The sequence below is a fragment of the Salminus brasiliensis genome, chromosome 19 (genome assembly GCF_030463535.1).
Source record: "Salminus brasiliensis chromosome 19, fSalBra1.hap2, whole genome shotgun sequence".
Taxonomy (NCBI): Eukaryota; Metazoa; Chordata; class Actinopteri; order Characiformes; family Bryconidae; genus Salminus; species Salminus brasiliensis.
In genome coordinates, this window is record NC_132896.1 from 12,257,709 (window position 1) to 12,277,454 (window position 19,746).

The window sequence follows — 19,746 nt, forward strand, 5'->3', positions numbered from 1 at the left end:
CATCATTAGCTGCAGCTGACCAGTATTATGTTATATTGAGGCTGTCACAGCATACATATTCACAGTGTTTCCATAGCTGTCCATGAGCAATGATGCTAGGGCAGTGGCGGCTCAGCGGTTGGAGCTCAGGGCTGTTGATGACAGGGTGGTGGGTTTGATACCCGGGCTTGGCAAGCTATCACTGTTGAGCCCTGGAGCAAAGCTCTGCTCCTTGGGTGCTGCAGCAATGGCTGCCCACTGCACTGGGCACATGTGCTCACTGTGTGTGTTCACTGCACGGATGGGTTAAAGGCGAAAGCCTTTATTTCCACATATTTTTTCAAAGGTTATGTGAGCCTGCATTCAAAAAGTCATCTCATACAAGAGAACAGACATTAGATTACTACATTTGTGAATTTCATTGCAATACGCCTATTTTGAAACATTATAATATGTATTTCTAAGTGTAAATCAACCTAATAATTAGAATAATTCATTCAGGCGCAAGAAATGTAGTATGTGGAAAGAAGAGAGACACCTAACTTTTAGAGTCTTCTCAGAGAAAGTTAGCCAATGAAACTTCACTAGACTGTAGCCGACTGTCATGTTAATATGCTAATATGCTATGAAAGCCAAAACACACCAAAATACATCTAGTTCTTCATCTGTTTGTACATCCAAGCACATTTCCGAACTTGTCTACAGAATAGAGACCCCTCGGGTTTAGGCAAGATTAGAACAGCCAGCAGAATCTGTAAGTAAGTGGTTCAGACTGTCTGTCCAGTCAAATTAAAAATACTAATAATAATAACTAATAACTAATAATAATCGTAGAAAACAGGCATACAAACGGCAGTATACTTTCATTACCAGCAAGTTATTTTTCAAAATGTGGCACACAATGCTTTCTATTCCATCTGTGTTTTTAAAAAAAGTTTTAATGTACAAGCTGCGAAAAACAAAATATGAGATTTGGTGCAGCTATGCTATGCTAACAGCACTTCCAGTGTTGTTTTACTTATTTTACCATGTTTCCTTTTGTGACATTTTTGGCAGCACAGTGTGTGTGTGTGTTTTTTTTTGCCAACAGTGATACAGGGTACTGACCGGCTTCCTCCATGTTGTTTTAGCCAAACTGACGAAGATGGAAGTGGAGTAATGGGGCATTGAAGAGTGTAAACGCAGACAGACGCTGATTTTCAAACAGGTTTATTCAAGCATCTCATTCACATGTGCTGAAGCTTTTGCTAAAATAGTGAATGTTTCATTTTGTTCTACATATTTCACAATTAGTACGAATTAGTAATGAAATAAAGCTGCAAACTTAAATTGTAGGAAGGCAATGGGTGTTGAACATGCACGTATATTCTTCCACATCAGTTTTCATGCTTCTGGTATAATCTCAACATCGTTAGGCAGGAAACCCTAATTAGCAATCATATTTCCCCTTGCAATTACATTTTCCCTGCAGATTGTTCAGGTGGACATGACAGAGGAAACTCCCTGAATCAGAATTCCAGAGAAGGGGCTTAGGAACCATGCGTTGCTCAACCTTGTTGATGATCCTGACAGCTGTGCTGTTGTATCTGGTGATGGGGGCACTGGTGTTCGGCTGGCTGGAAACACCTCAAGAAGAAAAGGCTTATAGACAGCTTCTCAGCTCTCGCCACAAGTTCCTGCACAACCACACCTGTGTTAGAGAGAAAAGCCTCGCTGAGTTCACTCAGGTACATTTGTATGCACAGGTCAAAAAGCAAAGCAAGGGGGATTTCACAAAGCAGGATTTCTCCAGCAGATAACTTTAGTGATAAAGAACCATTTAAGAAAACACTGAGCTCAGAAATGGCGTGTTAATTAATTGCATCAGGTGTATTAAATCAGGAAATGGGCACGAGGATGAGTTGGGTACCACTCATATAGGGTATACACAGATGTATAGTGGTCTGATGCCTTGCAACCCTCTCGAATTTCTGCAGAAAGTGGTCGATGCAATTGAGGCTGGACTTGATGCTAGAAGTACGGCTAATTTTACCAGCAGGTGGGATCTGTCCAATTCATTTTTCTTCTGTGGGACCATCATCACCACCATTGGTGAGTTTTACAGGCTCACCATCCCTCTTAGAAGAGCCTGCTTAACACTGTGTGTCATTACTAAACTATTAGTCAAACGGTCATGATGGTGTTCTCCTTTCTGCCCAGGTTTTGGGAACCTTTCCCCAAAGACTCAAGGAGGCCAGTTGTTTTGTATATTCTATGCACTAGTGGGGATCCCCATGTTTGGAATTCTGTTAGCTGGAGTGGGAGATCACTTGGGAACCATACTCCGGAGAGCAGTAGCAAAGATAGAGGGTCTGTTCCTGGTAAGAGCTTTAAAAAAACAACCTACATGGCACTTTAATGATCCCTTTTGTTTATTATGTTAAAGACGGCACCTTCAAAAATATGCTATTTTAATAGGCTATAGCTATCGGTAATTGTGTTAAATGTTATACAGCTCATTTTTCCTTTTTTTAAAGATCGATAACAGACTTATCATATATAGTCATTATACAGTAATATGTAATAGTTCATATGCTGACCGGAAAGGTTAGGTACAGAGCATTTATGGGCATCCTCTCAGTCTTTTAACTACACCTCAGTGGGCAGAGAATCTCACTGAGCGTTGAGCTGTTAGGTAACCAGATACGCTGACAACCAAACCAGCCCGCCTAACTACGACAGTTTAACATTTAAGGATTTTAATTGGATTGATGGATTAGCTGATTGGTGGTTTATCCACTCAGTCATGAGTCATTTTTATTAACATTCTTAGTGAGGGTTAATATTTAGATATGGTTCTGTGCCAACTTGGGTTTAAAAAAGGCAGAATTACAACCTTCATATCACTCAGAGTGAGAAAAGCTTTTTTGAGGTCAGGTTTCAAGACTAAGAAGCGATAGCTGAGACTATGGTCTTGGCCAACTGAATAATTTCTACCTCAAGATTATGGAGATATGTTTGGATAACAGCTATGCTCTCTCTGCTCTTCTTCAATAACTGCAGAAAAGGGTGAGCGCTACCAGTGTACGGGTCATCTCTGCTGTCTTTTCCATTCTGATTGGCTGTTTGATCTTCATCGCCTTGCCAACCGTGGTGTTTCAGGAAGTGGAAAAATGGAGTCTTCTGGAGGCAGGATACTTTGTAGTAATCACGCTGACAACTGTGGGCTTTGGTGATTATGTAGCAGGTACTCAATTACCCTCTTAATGATGTTAGATGGGCAGGAGATTGCATTTGCATTGGGTTTGCGGGAAGCCTTGGAAGAAATTTTCTCCCGGCATGCTCAAGATTCTGTAATTTAGCTCATTTCCCCTGGTGATTTGAGAAGTTAATAACATTTAAGCTTTAACAAGCTGATTAAGTCAGCCTGAGTAAAAATGATTTTATTCAAGAGCGTACATTTGGATAAGGGTTGATCATTTGGTATCTACTCCTAATAAAGTCAAATAGTTAGAGATTTAATGGCTGTTTCATTAGCCACTTCAGGCCCTACATATTAATTGAATTTTAGTCTGAAATAAGTTGTTTGTACATTTTAACTGCCCTAGACAATCGTAGAGATGGCACTGCTATCTACAAACCGCTGGTGTGGCTGTGGATTGTGTTTGGTTTGGCGTACTTCGCCTCCATCCTCACTATGATAGGCAACTGGCTCAGAGTGCTCTCCAAGAAGACTAGGGCAGAGGTGGGTTTTATAAACCTCATATTTTATAGTACATTTCTAAATATTCCTAAATATTTTCATACTTTTCTGAACAAAGCCTGCTGTTTTGCTGTAGACGACCCCTATCAGGACTGAAGTTGTATTGTATTTATATGAATGTATTATATATTATTAAACTCTTCATTCATTTATTTCCATTTATTGACCCCTGTCCTGTCCATAGATGGAAGAGCTGAGAGCTCACGCCACAGATTGGACTCAGAACATCCAGAACATGTCTATGGACTTCCGTATCCCTGTCCCTCTGGACCTTAATGACCCCTTCCAGCTCCAGCGCAGACGCAGAAGGAAACGCCACCATGGCGCCCACCATCGGCACCCAAGGTTGGCTGTGGATGGGCTTCCTCATGGGGTCTCCCTTGAGACTGAATCTGTCAAGGAAAATGGGCATTTGTTTGTGAGCTGGCCTGGTTCCCGATATAACACTGCATCTGATACCAGGTGGGCTCTGCTGTCCTCTTCATTTGGTGCATCATCATTTATACTGTTTAAAAACATCTACTTTGTTTTATACTTTCTATATATATTTAGAATAATTGGACCAATAGAAAACGTTCCAGTTAAAGGAATAATTAGAAATATTAGAAATATGGTGGACATATTAGTCAAACTTCCACATAAAACGAATATGTTAAATTAGCCAAGACCCAGGCCCTATATATCCTCCCCTCTCCCCTTCACTTCTGCAAGGAACAACTTGCCTCGTCTCCTCTCTTCGTCTTCCGTGGCTCTAATTTTATGCAATGGGGGGCTTTCGGCTTCAGCCCGAAGCTGCCCCGAACTCCAGACGAATGTTCTCCAAGCTTGCCTCCCTGTCTCGGCAATGCCAGTAATTTTAAACTGCTTGTTTGAAATTACTTTACTCATCACTACACTTATGTAAACATACGTAAGCAACAGCATACATATTTTTCCTGTTCTTTCTAAATCATGCATTAGAGGGTCGGCTTACTGACAGTGTAATAATGTGAGGTTGTCTTTGCCCAGGTTATATGCGAAGTATGAAATGAGGCCTGGATCAAGGCTGACATCAGGTCAAAGGTCCAGGCCTGTCTCCCGGTCTGAACTGAGGTCCCAATCCAAGCCTGCATCAAGGTCCGCATCCAGATCAGTTTCTGGGTCAGACTCCAGATCCGAGATGTCGTCAGGATCCTGGTCCGAATCAGACTGGAACTCTCAGGAGTCTGGCTCTGTCTCTGGGCCTGAGACTACTGAGAAAAGGCCTCTAAGCGAGAAGGACATCCCTGTTGTATTGGTTGCAAGCTATTCAGCTCTTCCTCCTCCTTCTCCCTTCCCTCCTTCTCCTACTCCATCTTCCCCTTCTTCTCCCCAGCGCCCATCTCTCCTGGACTTCTTTGGCGAGAACTTGGCCTACATCGACGAGTCCTCGGACACTCTGAGTGACCGCATCAAACCGTCCGGGAGTGGGTCTAACCGACCTCGCAAGCCAAAACGGAGAAGCATGAGGAGGCAGCTTCCCTACAGAAGTCCTGCAGGACTACAGAGAGAGTGCAGCAGTGAACTTCAACCCCCATCAAACCCCCCGACACCCCCACCACTGAAAAACTGATTCTGTGCTTCAAAGTCAGCACTTCTGTAGTTTTCTGTCAGAAACACAGAAAATATGAAGCTTGTATTGTCGTACACTGCAGTCAGCGGCTTGTTAGTGGAAGAGGAGGACCCATAAGAGGAGACTGCAGTTTGGTCAATTCAAAATGGCCAATGTAATAAGCGTGACTGCTGCTTTATGGCACAAATAAGGTAAATGTCTGTCTTTTGACATTTTTTATTTTAAAGTGGTTAATTGTTTGTATGGAGGCTAGGGATGTCCCAATTTAAACAAGTGGCCATCAAAGCGCCATCTGGTGTCCTCAAGGCGCTATGGGCAGACATGATTGCCCAGCCGGCAGCAGTAAGGACGTTCTCAGAAGGTAAATAATAGAATTTAGAGTCTACAGGGTGGGACTGTTTCACAGTGTAACACAAAAACAGACCATAATATCTGTAACTTTTTAAAACTATCGATGAAACGTTCTGTTTTACCAGCGGGAGAACTGCACGCCTTTCTTTGTTTTTAAACCAGCACTGAAAAGCACATTCAGAGCTGAGTGGAGGTTAAAGCTAATGCTAATACACACACACACGGCATAGAAACTCGAATCATAGCACATTCACCCACTATAAACCAGTTATTACACACCAGTGGTCAACAAAGAACAGATATCAGTCCAGAGTGTGGAAGTGGCTTGTCTGCAGTGCTTTAAAGGAGCTGGGAGCTGAATGGTCAGGGAGGTGAGTTTTCTAAGATATTAAACACACTATAAACACACTATTCAAAGATTCAAAGATGTGAAGTGCTAAGTGGTACTTTGTCATTTCTGTTTAGAGCAAAATGTTTAATTTGAAACAGTAATGTACTGTTAAAAAATTCAGGCCTTATGCAGTAAAATTCCATCGTGTTCACAGTACAGTACAGTTGTGCAAAGTGGGTGAATTCATACACACAGTGATGTTTAGCACATCACTCCCCAATCTCACAAGGAAATGTGAGAGCACCAAAGCAGAAACATTTGTGGCCATAAACTGAGTAAATGAACTGTTATGTTCATGGGATTTGTAATCACAGAATCATGTGATCAAGTTTTTAAGGATACTGTATTTAGCACTCTTACTATCTGTCCTTTTGTCCAGTCTGGTAGGATACTGCTTTGTTGGAACACAATTACCAGGTTTTCAAGTTCAATGGAAATTTTTACAGTCATTTAAAAGTTCTTGATAAGGTCATTGTTAAGCTGAGAACAACGTCATTCAGAGTGGATTTGGTGAGAAATGCTTAATTGTAGATAGATTTGCTGATTCAGTGGTGGTAATAGGAACTAAGGGGTCTGTGTACAACACAAATAGAGCTTCAGAAGCATAATACCCTGCATGTACCACAATAGCGCATGTATCATGGCTGATCCTTAAAAGACTTTAGAGCAGAACTATTAGAAAACAATGTCTCGAGTATCAAACAGCATATACATAACCATTTCATGTACAGTACTGAGGCAGATGTGCTAATACTCACACACACACAGCTTGTCTAGTCCTTGTAGAGACACATTGGCAATAGACTATAGGACTCCCTGGAGCAAATAAACATGAACCTGTTGGCATCGTGCCTAATGCCAGGTGTGGGCTAGAGGGGTATAAAGCCTCCCAGCATTGAAACTGGAGACTGGGGTGGAGTTGGGGTGGTGATCATCCAACATCCTGACCTCACTAATTCTCTTGTTGCTGAATGCAATCAAATTTTCACAGCAGTGATCCAGAATGCATTTCCTGGACAGCAGATACAGTTCCACCAACAAAAGGAGGATAATCTCTTTTTAATACCCTTGATTTCAGAAGAAACAATAAATGAGCAGGTGTCTCAATACTTTTGTCCCAGAAGTGTATATTGAAATTCTGATAGCCGTAGCATCCCCATGTACGTGCTTTCCAAAATCACAAATAACATTCAGTGCTTCTGAAATAGTTCTGTGCCCTGAACGTAGATCATGTTTATTACTATATTTACAGACCTTTTATGCACATATACCATTAAATTTACCACATCTTGTTTCTGTGATGTTTTTTTTTACTTTTTATGATGTGTTTATGATGTGTTTTTTTATTAAGTCATACAGTATCTTATGATTGTTGTGATTTTTTCATTTGCACTTCATATTTCCCATTCGTGGCATGCATGACATTGCCAAAGCTTCCTTAATGAGGAAATGAGTTTGTACTGTTCAAATATTTGAAATGCGTTGTATGTTCTGTTATTTTATTAATCCATGTCAGATGTGTGACACAGAATTGTGGATTACATGATTATTGTTCATTAATGGAAATGGATGTAATTTATGACTGCTCAATGTTTTCTTCTAAAAGCAGTTCAGGGTCAGGCAGGGTCAGTTTTGAACAGTAGTGAACAGTGAATGAATGGATGGCGCCCTCTTATGGCTGTCCAACAAAATTCCTTGCATTGCATTTCCTTGAAGCTCTCACCCGTTTCTCCATATTATTTGACATCATCTACTGAACATGATCCAGACATTTGTGTACTGAAGGCCTAGTAGAGACTGAGTGAACTGTAGATGTAAGTCTGTAGAATACACTAATTCTGTGGTTGAAAGGCTGGGTCAGAAATTAAACGCACACACTCCCATACACACACACACACACACACACAGTAACCTGATTCTTTACACAACTCTCCCTTTCCCAGAATAGGCCTCCATACATCTGCTCAAACCCTCTTTTTACATTACGTAAACAAAACTTGAGATAGATCGCAAAAACACAAACAAGGTGTTTATGGAAAAGTCCAAACAAATTGGAAGGTGCCGGCCAGATGAGCTTTTAAATGCCCAGGGTGGCAGATGAGAGTGAGAGAGAGAGAGAAAAATGTTGCAGGCCAGCGGGAGACAGCTCCAGGAATGGCTTTTGTAAGGCCCTGGAAAGCTTGACTGCGGGGATAAGTGGCGGGTGCGCTTAGTGAAGGGGGTATTTAGAGGCAAGAGGACAAACACATGATGGTGGTTTAGTGAGGAGCCTCGCCACAGGGCCGGCAAAGCTCCCCTAATTTCTACCTCTGAGGGCCTACAGCTCAGCCCCACCTAACACTGCCTCCCTACACCCAGAGAACTGACGTCTGGGCATGGATGCCTTTCCCCCAATCTGTCTCACCCAAAAAATCATTTCTAATCTGCTTTTCAGTGTGTTTTTTTCCCTTTGTTTAGCCATGCTGACCTTTCTCCGTACACTTAAGGACTGTACAGCCATTTATCAGTCCTTTTCATGCTTTTTTCAATGGTCTAAATATTCTGCTAAAGCAACATAAGGTATATATGTAGATACTTTCACTTATAGAACCTGTCTTTACAAACTGTAGAGTATAAAACAAGCCTGATTCATCTACTCCGGGTTTCCAGAACATTCATTATGTAAATGAAACCTTCCTTTCAGAGAAACCACCCAGGAACAGTTTTACAAGTGATTAAACCATTCACAGCTTATAGACAATCAAAGGACCAGTAAAACAGGAAGTTCAGGACTATTAAGAATTGCAGGACTTAGACATTTAATACGTCTTTTTTTCATTAAATGAAGGAAAGGACTTTCTTTGTGAACTATTGTGAAACCACCTCCGATTGTGGCACAGTGGTGTAAGCTTTGTAATGCTGGTTTGGTTTTTCTGCAATGAACTCTAAGAAATGACGCAGAAAGTAAAATGATGTCATGTCTAAATACAGAATTCCACAACCCACTCAGGAATGCCTTAAGGCTGGTTCAGAGGGAAAAGATGCTTTTTTGCTGCTATATCAAACACAAAAATGGTGGGATTCATTACTGCAATATTCAAACTCAAGAACCAGGGGTTTCCAAACAAATCTAGACTCAGTTCTGCTTCTAAAAATAATCAGCATGGTACTCAATACTTTGTGTCAAGTGTCCTTCCGTCCATGTTGTTTTTTTTAAATATTCTATTAAATATAATACGTGGGGTATTATTGTATATATATACACCCTTAATAAAGGCAATGCTTTTTATAGAGCCATAACCTGGCTCTTTTCTATGATGAATTTCTACTTTTATAACCAGAGATCTACAGAGAAAAGTCCATATTTAAAAATCCATATTATGTATTTAATATCTTTAAGCTTTAAACTTTTTATCAGTCGATTTTGATGATACATTTATAGCTATATACATCTATGGTTATGCTATGCTCTTAACAAAAAAAGTCTTCAAAGGTGTTTTTGAAAAGGCAATGGTTTTATACAGAACTACAAATTCCTGATAAACCTCTTGTAGATGGTCCCAAAACAAAAGTATTGGGACACCTCTTAATCATTGAATTCAGATGTTTCATTCAGTCCCATTGCCATGTGCGTATAAAATCAAGCATCTTGCCATGCAGTCTGCCTTTACACATAGGCCAAACGAATGTAAAAGAATGGGTGGTTCTAAAGAGCTCACTGAATTCCAGTGTGGTACTGTAGCAGAAAGCCACCGTTGCAACAAAATTCCCCCCTCCTAGATATTCCACCATCACCTGTGAGCGGTATTGCTGAAAAGTGGAATCGCAGCAACTCAGCCACAAAGTAGCAGACCATGTAAAGTTACAGAGTGGGGTCAGGGCCGAGTGCTGAGGCGTATAGTGCATGAAGGTCTTCAACGCCCTGCTGACTCAATAACTGCAGAGTTCCAGACCTGCTGTTAGAGCTGCAAAGGGGGACCAACTCCATATTACTGCCTAAGGATTTAGAATGGGATGTCATAAAGCTTCCGTATGTGCAATGTGTTGGTGTCCCAATACTTTTTTATTATAATAATATATAATACATATATTATTTTAGTGACCTTTTTGCTTCGAGTGTGTCATTTGAAAGCCACTTAATGAAATGTATTAACCAGGAGAAAAACAGATGCAGTCAAGCCAGGCACTTTCTCCGAAACTGAACAGCAGTTGAACAAAGTACGTAGAGAACAGTCAGTATTCACTAGCTCTTTCCACTGAATTATGTACTGAATTACAATTAACTGCTCACGTATTCTTTGAGCCATGTCCACACGTGTATCATCTGAAGTTGCATAACCTGACCTCACTAGACTACACTTTTAGTAAGAGCCTGTGAGAAGGCTATGGAAATGACTCTCATCTAAATTAACGCCTGCCATGGTTTATTTTTTGTGGCTTGTGTAGGTTGAAGGGAAGGAAGCAGAAAAAGGTAGGAAGGAGCTGTGTGAACAGGCTATGACATTTTAGTTCAAAGCCTATCTAGCCTTGACCTGGATCAGTCTCCCCTTTTAACCTAGAGAGCTTCAGAGACCAACCTCTGCATTTTTTAAAGCTGTGTCTTCTGTGTGCGGACAGCGGACCACGATGACTGAGCAGTTGCCTGGAGACGATATTTTTGTTGATTGGATATAGAAGCCGCTTATGTAACTGCATTTAACAGAGTCTCTCTCTCTCTTTCTCAGCATCCACTTCGTCCTGGGTTATAAAAAGTTGTTTTCATAGGGCTCGAAAAGACGGAGGCATGCGCTGGTTTGGACTCTGGCAGCCAGACACAGAAAGCCTCTCATTTCCCAACGATCGGCCTCCCAGGCCGCAGAGCTCCACAGATAAACATTATAACAGCACAAAAAACTTAATGTCTCCGCTCAAAAACAAACAGCGGCTGGCCATGCCAAGACCTATATGGCTGGTTTTTAAAGGATACACTAAGGCTTTATAGGTTTAGATTGGGGGGGGGGGCATATGGGCATATGTTATATGTAGGCCAACCGAGCAGCTGAAAAGAGCATTATTCAGCAGTACAGGACAGCAGACGTGGACGTGATGTATTTACAGAGACGTCCAGCTTGCTGTGACCTATATTTCAAAGGTCTAAAGAGGATACAGAGGGAGTGAAAGGAGCTCTATCAGCCTTTGCCCTTCTCTGTTGTGCCACGCGTGACCACAGACCGTGAGGCCCGGGCGGTCACATCCTGTTTACAGCGGACATCTGCAGCCCTGACCACAGGAGAGGTACTCAACACAGAAAGCAGCCCAGTATCAGCTAGAGTACTTACTAATGCAGTTAGCAAACAGAATAAATAAGTAAATAAATGACTAATGTAAATAGGTGTGCTCAGTAAATAAAGTAAATCAATAAATAAAAGTAAGTAAGCTAATGTATATGCTAATTAATAAATGTATATAATATATATAAAAATTATATAACTAAATAAATGTAAGCAGGAGAAGGATTGTAAGTAAATAAACAAATATAAGTACATAAGACATTAAATATGTAAATACACAGTACCAATCAAAAGTTTGATGTAAGTTTGAAGTTTGCTTGAATCCGTGCTGATCATCATCTTAGAAACCTTTCATCTAAATGCTAGGATGACCAGTTATCCACCATATTTAGGCTGTCGGGCCGGGAGGTTTCAAGTAGGCCTAAATTGCACACTGAACGGTTTTGCTAAATGAGTAAATGATTATGTATTAATGTACATTAACATACTGTAGTTGCATGATTAGAGAGGTATCTTCACCCTCACACACAGACATTGGCACGGTCCTGCAGCTTAAGTCTACTTGAAACCCCCCACACTATATCATAACCACAGTGGACACGAATGTGTCCCCTGTTTCCACTGTTTTGAAAACAAAAAGATGGTCACTCAGGCATATGGATCAAATAGTTTTAAGATGATGATCAGCACACATTCAACCAGGTGTGTCCAAACTTCTGGTACAGTAAATCCTGATGCTCCTAATTCTAATATTCCCATTAATTCCATTCACATTTAAATAAAATTCATTGTTTTGTCAAGTCGATTAAAGGTGTCAAATTCAAGTTAAGTAATCAAATTTTATTATATTTGATATATAAACATATACAACCCTTACCTGTCTGGGAAAAATATTTACACTTGCTGTAATCAAAAATATAAACCGCTCTAAACTGCTCTTGCACAACTAGATCCACACTCTATACAAGCAGCACACAGGAAAAAATGCCTTGGCGCTTTTTTTTCATGACCACCACCTCCTGAACGCGTTATTTTTACTCAAGCTGTATCAAACTAAAGACTATGATATAAACTGTTTGCAATCTGAAGAACAGTATGACTGATTAGGACTAACCCAAAACAGTTTTGTTTTTAGGAAATGTAGCTTGTCTTTCTCAAGGAATGCTGTGCGAGTCTCTGAATCACCTCAAGATGAGTGAAACCTGAGAAACAGCATGTGCACCAGGCTCTCAGATGTATTTCCTTGCTCTTCCTGGTGTCCAGAGACACTGTCCATCCTGCCTATCGTGTCCTCTCATTTCTTCTCCCGCACACCAGCCAAAAAACCTCCATCTCTCCAGTAGCTCTGCTCCCGTACCTCCAGCGATCAGCGGCATTTGCAGGATTTCACCACCATGTTGGAGAGCTGCTCCACCCGAGGGGTCCGGCCCAGGTAGTAAACAATAGTGAGGGGCTCCAGGTCCTGGGGCACACAGCAGGGAGACGCTGAAGCCTCAGGATTCATTTTATTATAGAGTGGCAGAATCTGGGAGAGGAAGAGAAAAACATACACACGCTTTTGTTGGAGTCTACTGTCCAGGAGAGGTTTTCTACTAGGCTGTGAGGCCTTGCTGCAAGGATCTGGTTGCATTTAGTGACAAAAGTGTTGATCAGGATGTTGGATGATCACCTCCCCACCTCATCCCCAACTCCCCATCTCATTTCAAATGCATTGGATGGAGCACCATCATTCTAGAGAACACAGTAGTTTCACTGCTCCACAGCTCAATGCTGGGGGGCTTTATACCCCTTTAGCCCACACTTGGCATTGCTCTTGAAAGCCTTAATTAAATGGGTCAGGTCTGTTAGATTAGGGATGTAATTAAATTATCCAGCGCAAAAGATCATTAGGACTGGACTTGGGCAACTCCTGGCTGATTAGTGTAAAGCATTTCATCTACGCACCATATTGTAGTGATTGTCTGCACTCCACAAGTAAGGGCAGTTCCCAGCACAAAAATTTGCACGATATCCTTTTGGCTCATGGATCCATTTCCAGTTTAGGTCCCGACGGAAGTCAATATACAGAGATCTCAGACAGCAGCTTTGATCTGCATTCCTGTGGGAGAACAGACAAGAAATGACAAGCGAAAAGTAAGGCACTATTTCATCTGTAAAGCATTCTGCACTGGATTTGACTGCTGGATTCATACAGGATAAGCCAGGATTCCCTGCTCTAAACTCATGATTTTTGAGACCACCTCAACAAACTTGACAAGGTACAAAAATATATTTATAAATTCAGGAAGGTTCAATATTACAGTAATGTGCTTAAATATCCCTCAAGACATGTGAAGCCAGCCACTCCTTGTTTTCGAACTGGCCCCAGTGTGGCATCCGCCGACACTCTCGGAGGAAAGTGCTGGGTTGCTGACGCCACCACACCAGCTAACAGATGCCTGTGCCGGCCAACATTGCTTTAAGAGTAAAGGGAGAGAGCATGGGCAGTTGTGCTCTCTCAGGCCCCACTGCTGGGCAGTGCAGCATGGCTTACGATGCGAGATGCAAATTTGTGACCCCCATGCCATAGTGGCAGCGCACTGGACCGATGTAACAATTAAGTTGCTTGGATTATAAAGAACAGTCATTATGGTTTCTTGTCATCTGAGGTTTCTTCTTGTCATCTTTTGTGGAACCCACTGCACCTGGGAGCAGTTCAGGTGGGAAGGGAGGCTTATGTATCCCATGCTCAAATGAATGGGCCTTTTATAAAAATCACTGGGCCTGTGGTTTTATTTTGTTAGTAGGTGGTGCAGTCAGGCAATGGAGAAGGTTCTTTGACTGAATGATGGTGCTACAAAGGGTTCTTTGAATGATGCCATAGAAGAACCATTTTTGTAAAAGAGATGTGAGCATGAAGACCCTCGGCTCAACTTCTTCATAACTTTAAAAGCTTCTTTACACAAAACTGCTCTTTATAGAACCAGAAATGGTTCTTCTGTGGCGTCCATCAATTACCCTTAAGCAGCATCTTTATTTTTTGAGAGTGTACTTTTATTACACCTCTGTTTTAGTACCTAGAATTGGGACACATCACCTCATCTCCAACTCCCTAACATATCCCAAAATACTGTATGGAGCAACTTAATTCCAGAGAACACTGCTCCATAGCTCAATGCTGGGAGAATTATACCCCTCCATCCCACACCTTACATTAGGCATGGTGCCTAACGTTTATCTGCTCCAGAAAGTCTTATTCTATTGGCTACATTTCTCTACATGGACTAGACAAGCTGTGTGTGTGCATTTGCACGTCTGCATGAGCAATGGGTGCAACTTAAAGTAGCCGAGTGCTTCATTAGAGGAGGTGTCCCCAAACATTTGTACATATTGTGTATCTCAAAAATTGCACAGCACTGGAAATCACTCAGGATTTTTTTCTCAGTATAATGTGTGTATCTATCTCTACTCAGTTAAACAGGAATGAAATGCATATTAAGAATGATTGCACATCTCTGCAATTTGTTCCAAGCTTAAACACAAGGCACTCCCTAAGCAAGTCACTGCATGCAAACAGTGGATACACTGTATGTCAGCCAGTGCACAGTACAGCAGTGTTGTACTGCCTCTTTCATACAAGATATCACACACAATACACTGTAGCTGTCTTCTGAATGCTACCTTGAGCATGTCGTGGTGTCAGCTGCCGCCCTCTTTTTGCGATGCTTTTTGCTGGGGTTGTCCAACCGGTCCGTGGGCAGCAGGGTCAGTATGAGGTGTGGCGTTTTAGTACTGAACTCTATCTGACCTTTAGTGGCCCCTGGCCTCCTGCTCTGCCGAATCAGGTCATCATCAACACCTGTGACATGGAGGAACAGTGGTTTAAACTCCATTCCTTCAACTAAACTACTGTTCATAATAATAATAAGGTTGTTCCATAATAAGGTTGTTCCTGCAGTGTGAGAGAAACAGGCATTCCAGGCTAGGTCCAGAACAAGAGCATACTATGTGAAATGAGACTGAAACCAAGAAGATCAAAAACAGAAAATCTCTGACCTGCAAAGCGAGCTTCTAGCTCCTCGCTCTTGTTGGGCACGATGTTGTTCGTGGATGGCACAAACGTGCAGCAAGGACAATGAACGCTGAGCTTTAGACCCAGGTTCTTCTCTGAGTGGGAGGATAATGAGACACAGTTACTGGCTTCACACAGAATTGGAAAAAGACTATGTTAAGGCTTCACACAGCAGGTAAAGTGGCCCAAATCTGATTTTCTCACCAAATTCATGCGTTTTTGTAAATGTAACCAATATTCTGCATTCGTCTGAACATCTGAACATAATGAATGTCAAGTTGGATTGACATAAAAGCCACGTAAATTCTGATCTGGTGTTCAGACTGAGTCGCATTGCCATGCATTGGATATGTATCAGATTTCAATACCACACATAACACATCTGTGAGTTTGGGCCACTCTAACCTGCTGTGTAAGCGCAGCATTTGAAATGTTCCATGTCCAAAAGATTGCAGACACCTCTGGCAGGAATGCACAATCAAAATCAGCCAGAATCTGTCAATTTTCGCTCTAAACCAACAATGTCCAGTATATTATTTTCATGTTAGTGAGTTCAGTATAGTTATTTATTTAATTTCATATTATTTAGGAAATGATTTTTTGTGCACATTCAGCACATTAAAAAGCAAATTATATTATGTATATTGTGAATTAAGTCAATGTGATCATGTATTTATTTAGCCCACAAAGTAGGAGCTTCTGATTAAATAATAGGGCTAATAAAATGGTCCCAAAATATCAGCCACTAACCAGTTTAGCTGTGAAAGAATTGAATCCGCCATGAGAATTCTTCCTCTTACATCCCTATTAATAGCAGTTTGCTGCAGTAGTAGCCTCTCTTCCTCTGGTATGGTTTTACACTAGATTTTGGAACATTGCTGGGAGGATCTGATTGCATTCAGCCATGATATCATTACTGAGATCAGCTACTGATGTTGGGTAATTAGGTCTGAATCACAAACACCACTCAAACTCCAGAGTGTCCCATTCTGACAGTGCTTTTCTATGTAGATGATGCAGACAATTGAATGGCTGTGTCAGCATGGGCGCATCTTAGAGTAACTGCAGTACAGTAGCTAATTAGAAGGGGTGTCTGGACACTTTTGGACATACAGTGTATGACAACAAAGAGATATGATTACAATATCTTGCTCTGTGATGTTATTTGCAGATTTCTAAAGGAGAAGAGCTTCAGAAGTTTGACAGCAAAGGGAAATGATTAGAAATGCTGTGGGGCTGTGGTGTGCCCACTTGAACCCACTGACCTCTGAAAGCCATCCATTCCTTCACAGTCTCAGTGACATCCACAGACAGCCACGCCCCCTTGGCTTGTGGCTGTACAGTTCTTGAGTCTATGTATCTCTGGGAAGAGCTGGTGACGTCATCGGACTTCAGAATCTGAGGGGAGTGAGAGAGATGATGATGATGATGATAATAATGATGATGATGATGATGATGATGATTATGCTAGATCAGCACTCTTTACTCTGGGCGAACTGCAGGTCAGTGTTTATGTTCATGTCCACGGTAATGACCCACCTGGTAGACTTCCACGCGCTGCTCGGTGGCGCGCGCGTGCGCGTTCTGAACCCTAAAGATGCGGAACTCCGCCTTCACGAGCGTGCTGGAGTTTCTCTCCACGTTGGTGACGTCGAACCGGACCACTCTGAAGTACGGACTGTGGGACTGGGGGTTTATCGCGTCTGCGTGAGTAAGGGGAGTGCAAGGCTCAGACAGCAGCCTCGGACAGAGCAAATACCATTCTCCTACAAACCCTGAACCTCTCACAAACCTGCTAGAGCCATGTCGCTGCACAGAATACGTACTAAACCACTACATCAACGACCACCTGAACTCAGTCACAAAGCACAAGAGGTTGCGTGCAGCGACATGTAGCCAATTATAACTTTCAACAACACAGTGTTACGTGACTATGTGCAACTTTATTTTACGTATCGTCATGAACTGTAGTTCACATGAATCCTGAAAGCTTTAAGATCCCATGAATCTTAAAGCTTGTTAAACCGTGTATTTATTAAAACGACAGTGACTGAATGAACATCAGCACAATTATAAAATTGTAAAACACGTGTTACTTTATAAAATATATATATTTATACTGTACTAACTCTCAAAAATATAATTATGAAACATTTGAATGGATTTTTATTTATGTTAACGGAAACTACAAATATCTGACCTGCACCCCAAAATCCTGTTCATCGTGTTCAACTACTAAATTACCAAGAGTACCATAAAAGTCTACGTTTTTAATATTTTTATAATAATCGTCTATGAGCATCTTAGCCAGCTAAAGCAAATATATCCAATGGTTTCACTTCGCCCCATTATACAAACACTTTACCCTACAAACAAAAACAAAGATAATTGATAATTATATCAGCTAAAACCAGTGCACTGCATCTTTCCCGCAGTGATTAACAAGCAAAAAAAAACAAAAACACCCGAGCAGAGCTCGCGCTGTACTGACTGTTATCCGCGCGCTGGGGCAGCATGTCCACGCGCTGCACCTCCTTGGCGTAATAGTCCTCCTCACTGCTCTCGCGCTCGCAGGCGGCCTCGGCGTGGCGCGCGCGCTCCTTCAGCAGCTCCTTCGTGCTGTTGTAGAGCAGCATGACCTCCACGGGCACGGCGTGCGGCGCCGGGGCGCTCTCGGGGTCCGGGGGCGAGCGGATGCGTAGCTTGCTGAGAATCTGCCCGCGCACCGCCTCAATGCGCTTCGACTTGTGCTCCTCCAGGTCGTACGACTGGCACGTGGAGAAGCCCTCGGCCGAGACGGATAGCTTCAGGACGAGCAGGATGAGGTTGATGAACCACATGGCTGAAAGGCGAGCGGAGAGGAAGAGAGCAGAGAGGGGGAGAGCAGCAGTTTCTTCGCGGAGTGACCGGACCGCTTGAGTGTGTGCGCGTGTGCGTGCGTGGGCAGCAGGAGCAGCGCCGCCGCCTTCACCTGCTCACCACCCCGCGTGGCGCTCGCGTGCACGGTTTTTTACCTCCTTCACGCGTAAGCTGGTTTACGTTGCCGCGCGCGCGGACAGCTTTCGCATTGCAGCCTGGTCTGTTTGCGCAAAGTTAGCCCAGTTCAAACCGAGTTAGCTACGCTCAGTGTACAGCTTCAACTAGCAGCGACCACATCGCGCTTAGCATCGCGTAGGCTACACCACCCGGCACCCTTCAGGTAGACTGACACGAGAAAGTCCATTTTAGAGGACAGCAGGATTAACCACCAGCATTTCCACTGCAGCTCCTCGAAAAGTGTTATAAAAGACCTACATGTCGTATCTGGACGATGTTACTGACGTCCTTTCTGCTCCTCTGCATTATTCTCAGAGCCTCTTCCTCTCCTCAACAGTTTAAATATTTAGCGCGGTAAGGATCGGAACCGTCTTTACTCGCCAGGGTTTCTGTCGGACCTCCAGTGTGGTTTGGATTCTTGCGGTTCGGAGCTTTGTGAGGAGTCGCTATTTTAGTTAAACTACTTTCTTCTTAATGTTACTCCCCACTTAACTTTCCCACGACACACAGACCGCTCCACACACACTTAACCGTTTCGTTCTTCGGGAGAAAAGCTCAACACAACAAGTTCAACAAGACGTCCATATTTTTCACTTAAACAAGCTCAGCTGACTGAGACCACACAGCACACCTCTGCCACACAGGTACCCTGGTCCACCGAGCAGTCCTGAGAGGAGGGAGGGAGGGAGAGAGGGAGGGAGAGAGGATGCTCTGCCTTTAAGAGAAATGTGGAGGAAATGAAAAAGGTCATCTTCCGTCCAGCAATGAGGAAAAGACTCTTATCAGGTCGCGTTAAAACCTGAAACCTCTCCCGAGAGAGGAAGAGGGGAAGAGAGGAAGACGCTAGAGGAGGAGGGAGAGAGGGAAAGCTACCCTCTCCCTGTCTTGGGAGAGAAGTGGGCAGATCATACACTTGTACTAGACGTTTGGCGTCTTGCCAACAATTATGATTCCTGGATATTACACACGAATGATCATGAACACACCGTTTTGGTAAACCCCTGTTTCTCATATCTGCACCTGATAACACTAGCAGCACTTCAGTTGAAGGGGCATTCCACCAAATCTGTCAAATCTCAGCCCAAAAGCTACCAAAGTCAAGCTGAGTGGTTTGCTGTGAGAATAGTTCACAGTTCTGGTGAATCAAACCAGACGCCTGAAGTGTTTAAAACCTCTAAAAGCCGGTGGTTATGAGCCTGGGACATTAGGTGCATTCCAGTAACCCGTTGTAGTTTCCTCCAAGCAGCACCACACGGGGTATGCAGACTTTTTAAGGGTGGTTCCAAACCGCAGGCAGTGAGAAGCTTCTGCTGGTGGGGAACTTCAAACAGCACAGGGAGTCAACCACAGTTTATC

At 42.6% G+C, this 19,746-nt stretch overlaps 2 protein-coding genes across 2 annotated transcripts; one reads left to right on the forward strand and one right to left on the reverse strand.

Moving 5' to 3' along the window:
* The first annotated feature begins 1,517 nt into the window (after positions 1 to 1,517).
* kcnk4a (potassium channel, subfamily K, member 4a) lies at positions 1,518 to 7,610 on the forward strand. The gene is made up of 7 exons (XM_072663411.1): positions 1,518 to 1,706; positions 1,956 to 2,070; positions 2,179 to 2,339; positions 3,022 to 3,205; positions 3,567 to 3,703; positions 3,906 to 4,183; positions 4,730 to 7,610. Exons 1-7 carry the CDS (start codon positions 1,518 to 1,520, stop codon positions 5,310 to 5,312), a joined length of 1,647 nt encoding a protein of 548 aa, XP_072519512.1. The 3' UTR covers positions 5,313 to 7,610.
* A 4,569-nt stretch (positions 7,611 to 12,179) lies between these two features.
* tgfb5 (transforming growth factor, beta 5) lies at positions 12,180 to 18,349 on the reverse strand. Its single transcript, XM_072663544.1, has 7 exons — positions 17,846 to 18,349; positions 16,894 to 17,057; positions 16,620 to 16,752; positions 15,339 to 15,449; positions 14,964 to 15,141; positions 13,248 to 13,401; positions 12,180 to 12,828 (listed from the first exon to the last, which is right to left on the reverse strand). The coding sequence occupies exons 1-7, from the start codon at positions 18,192 to 18,194 to the stop codon at positions 12,670 to 12,672; spliced, it is 1,248 nt and encodes a 415-aa protein (XP_072519645.1). The 5' UTR covers positions 18,195 to 18,349; the 3' UTR covers positions 12,180 to 12,669.
* Positions 18,350 to 19,746: the final 1,397 nt, after the last annotated feature.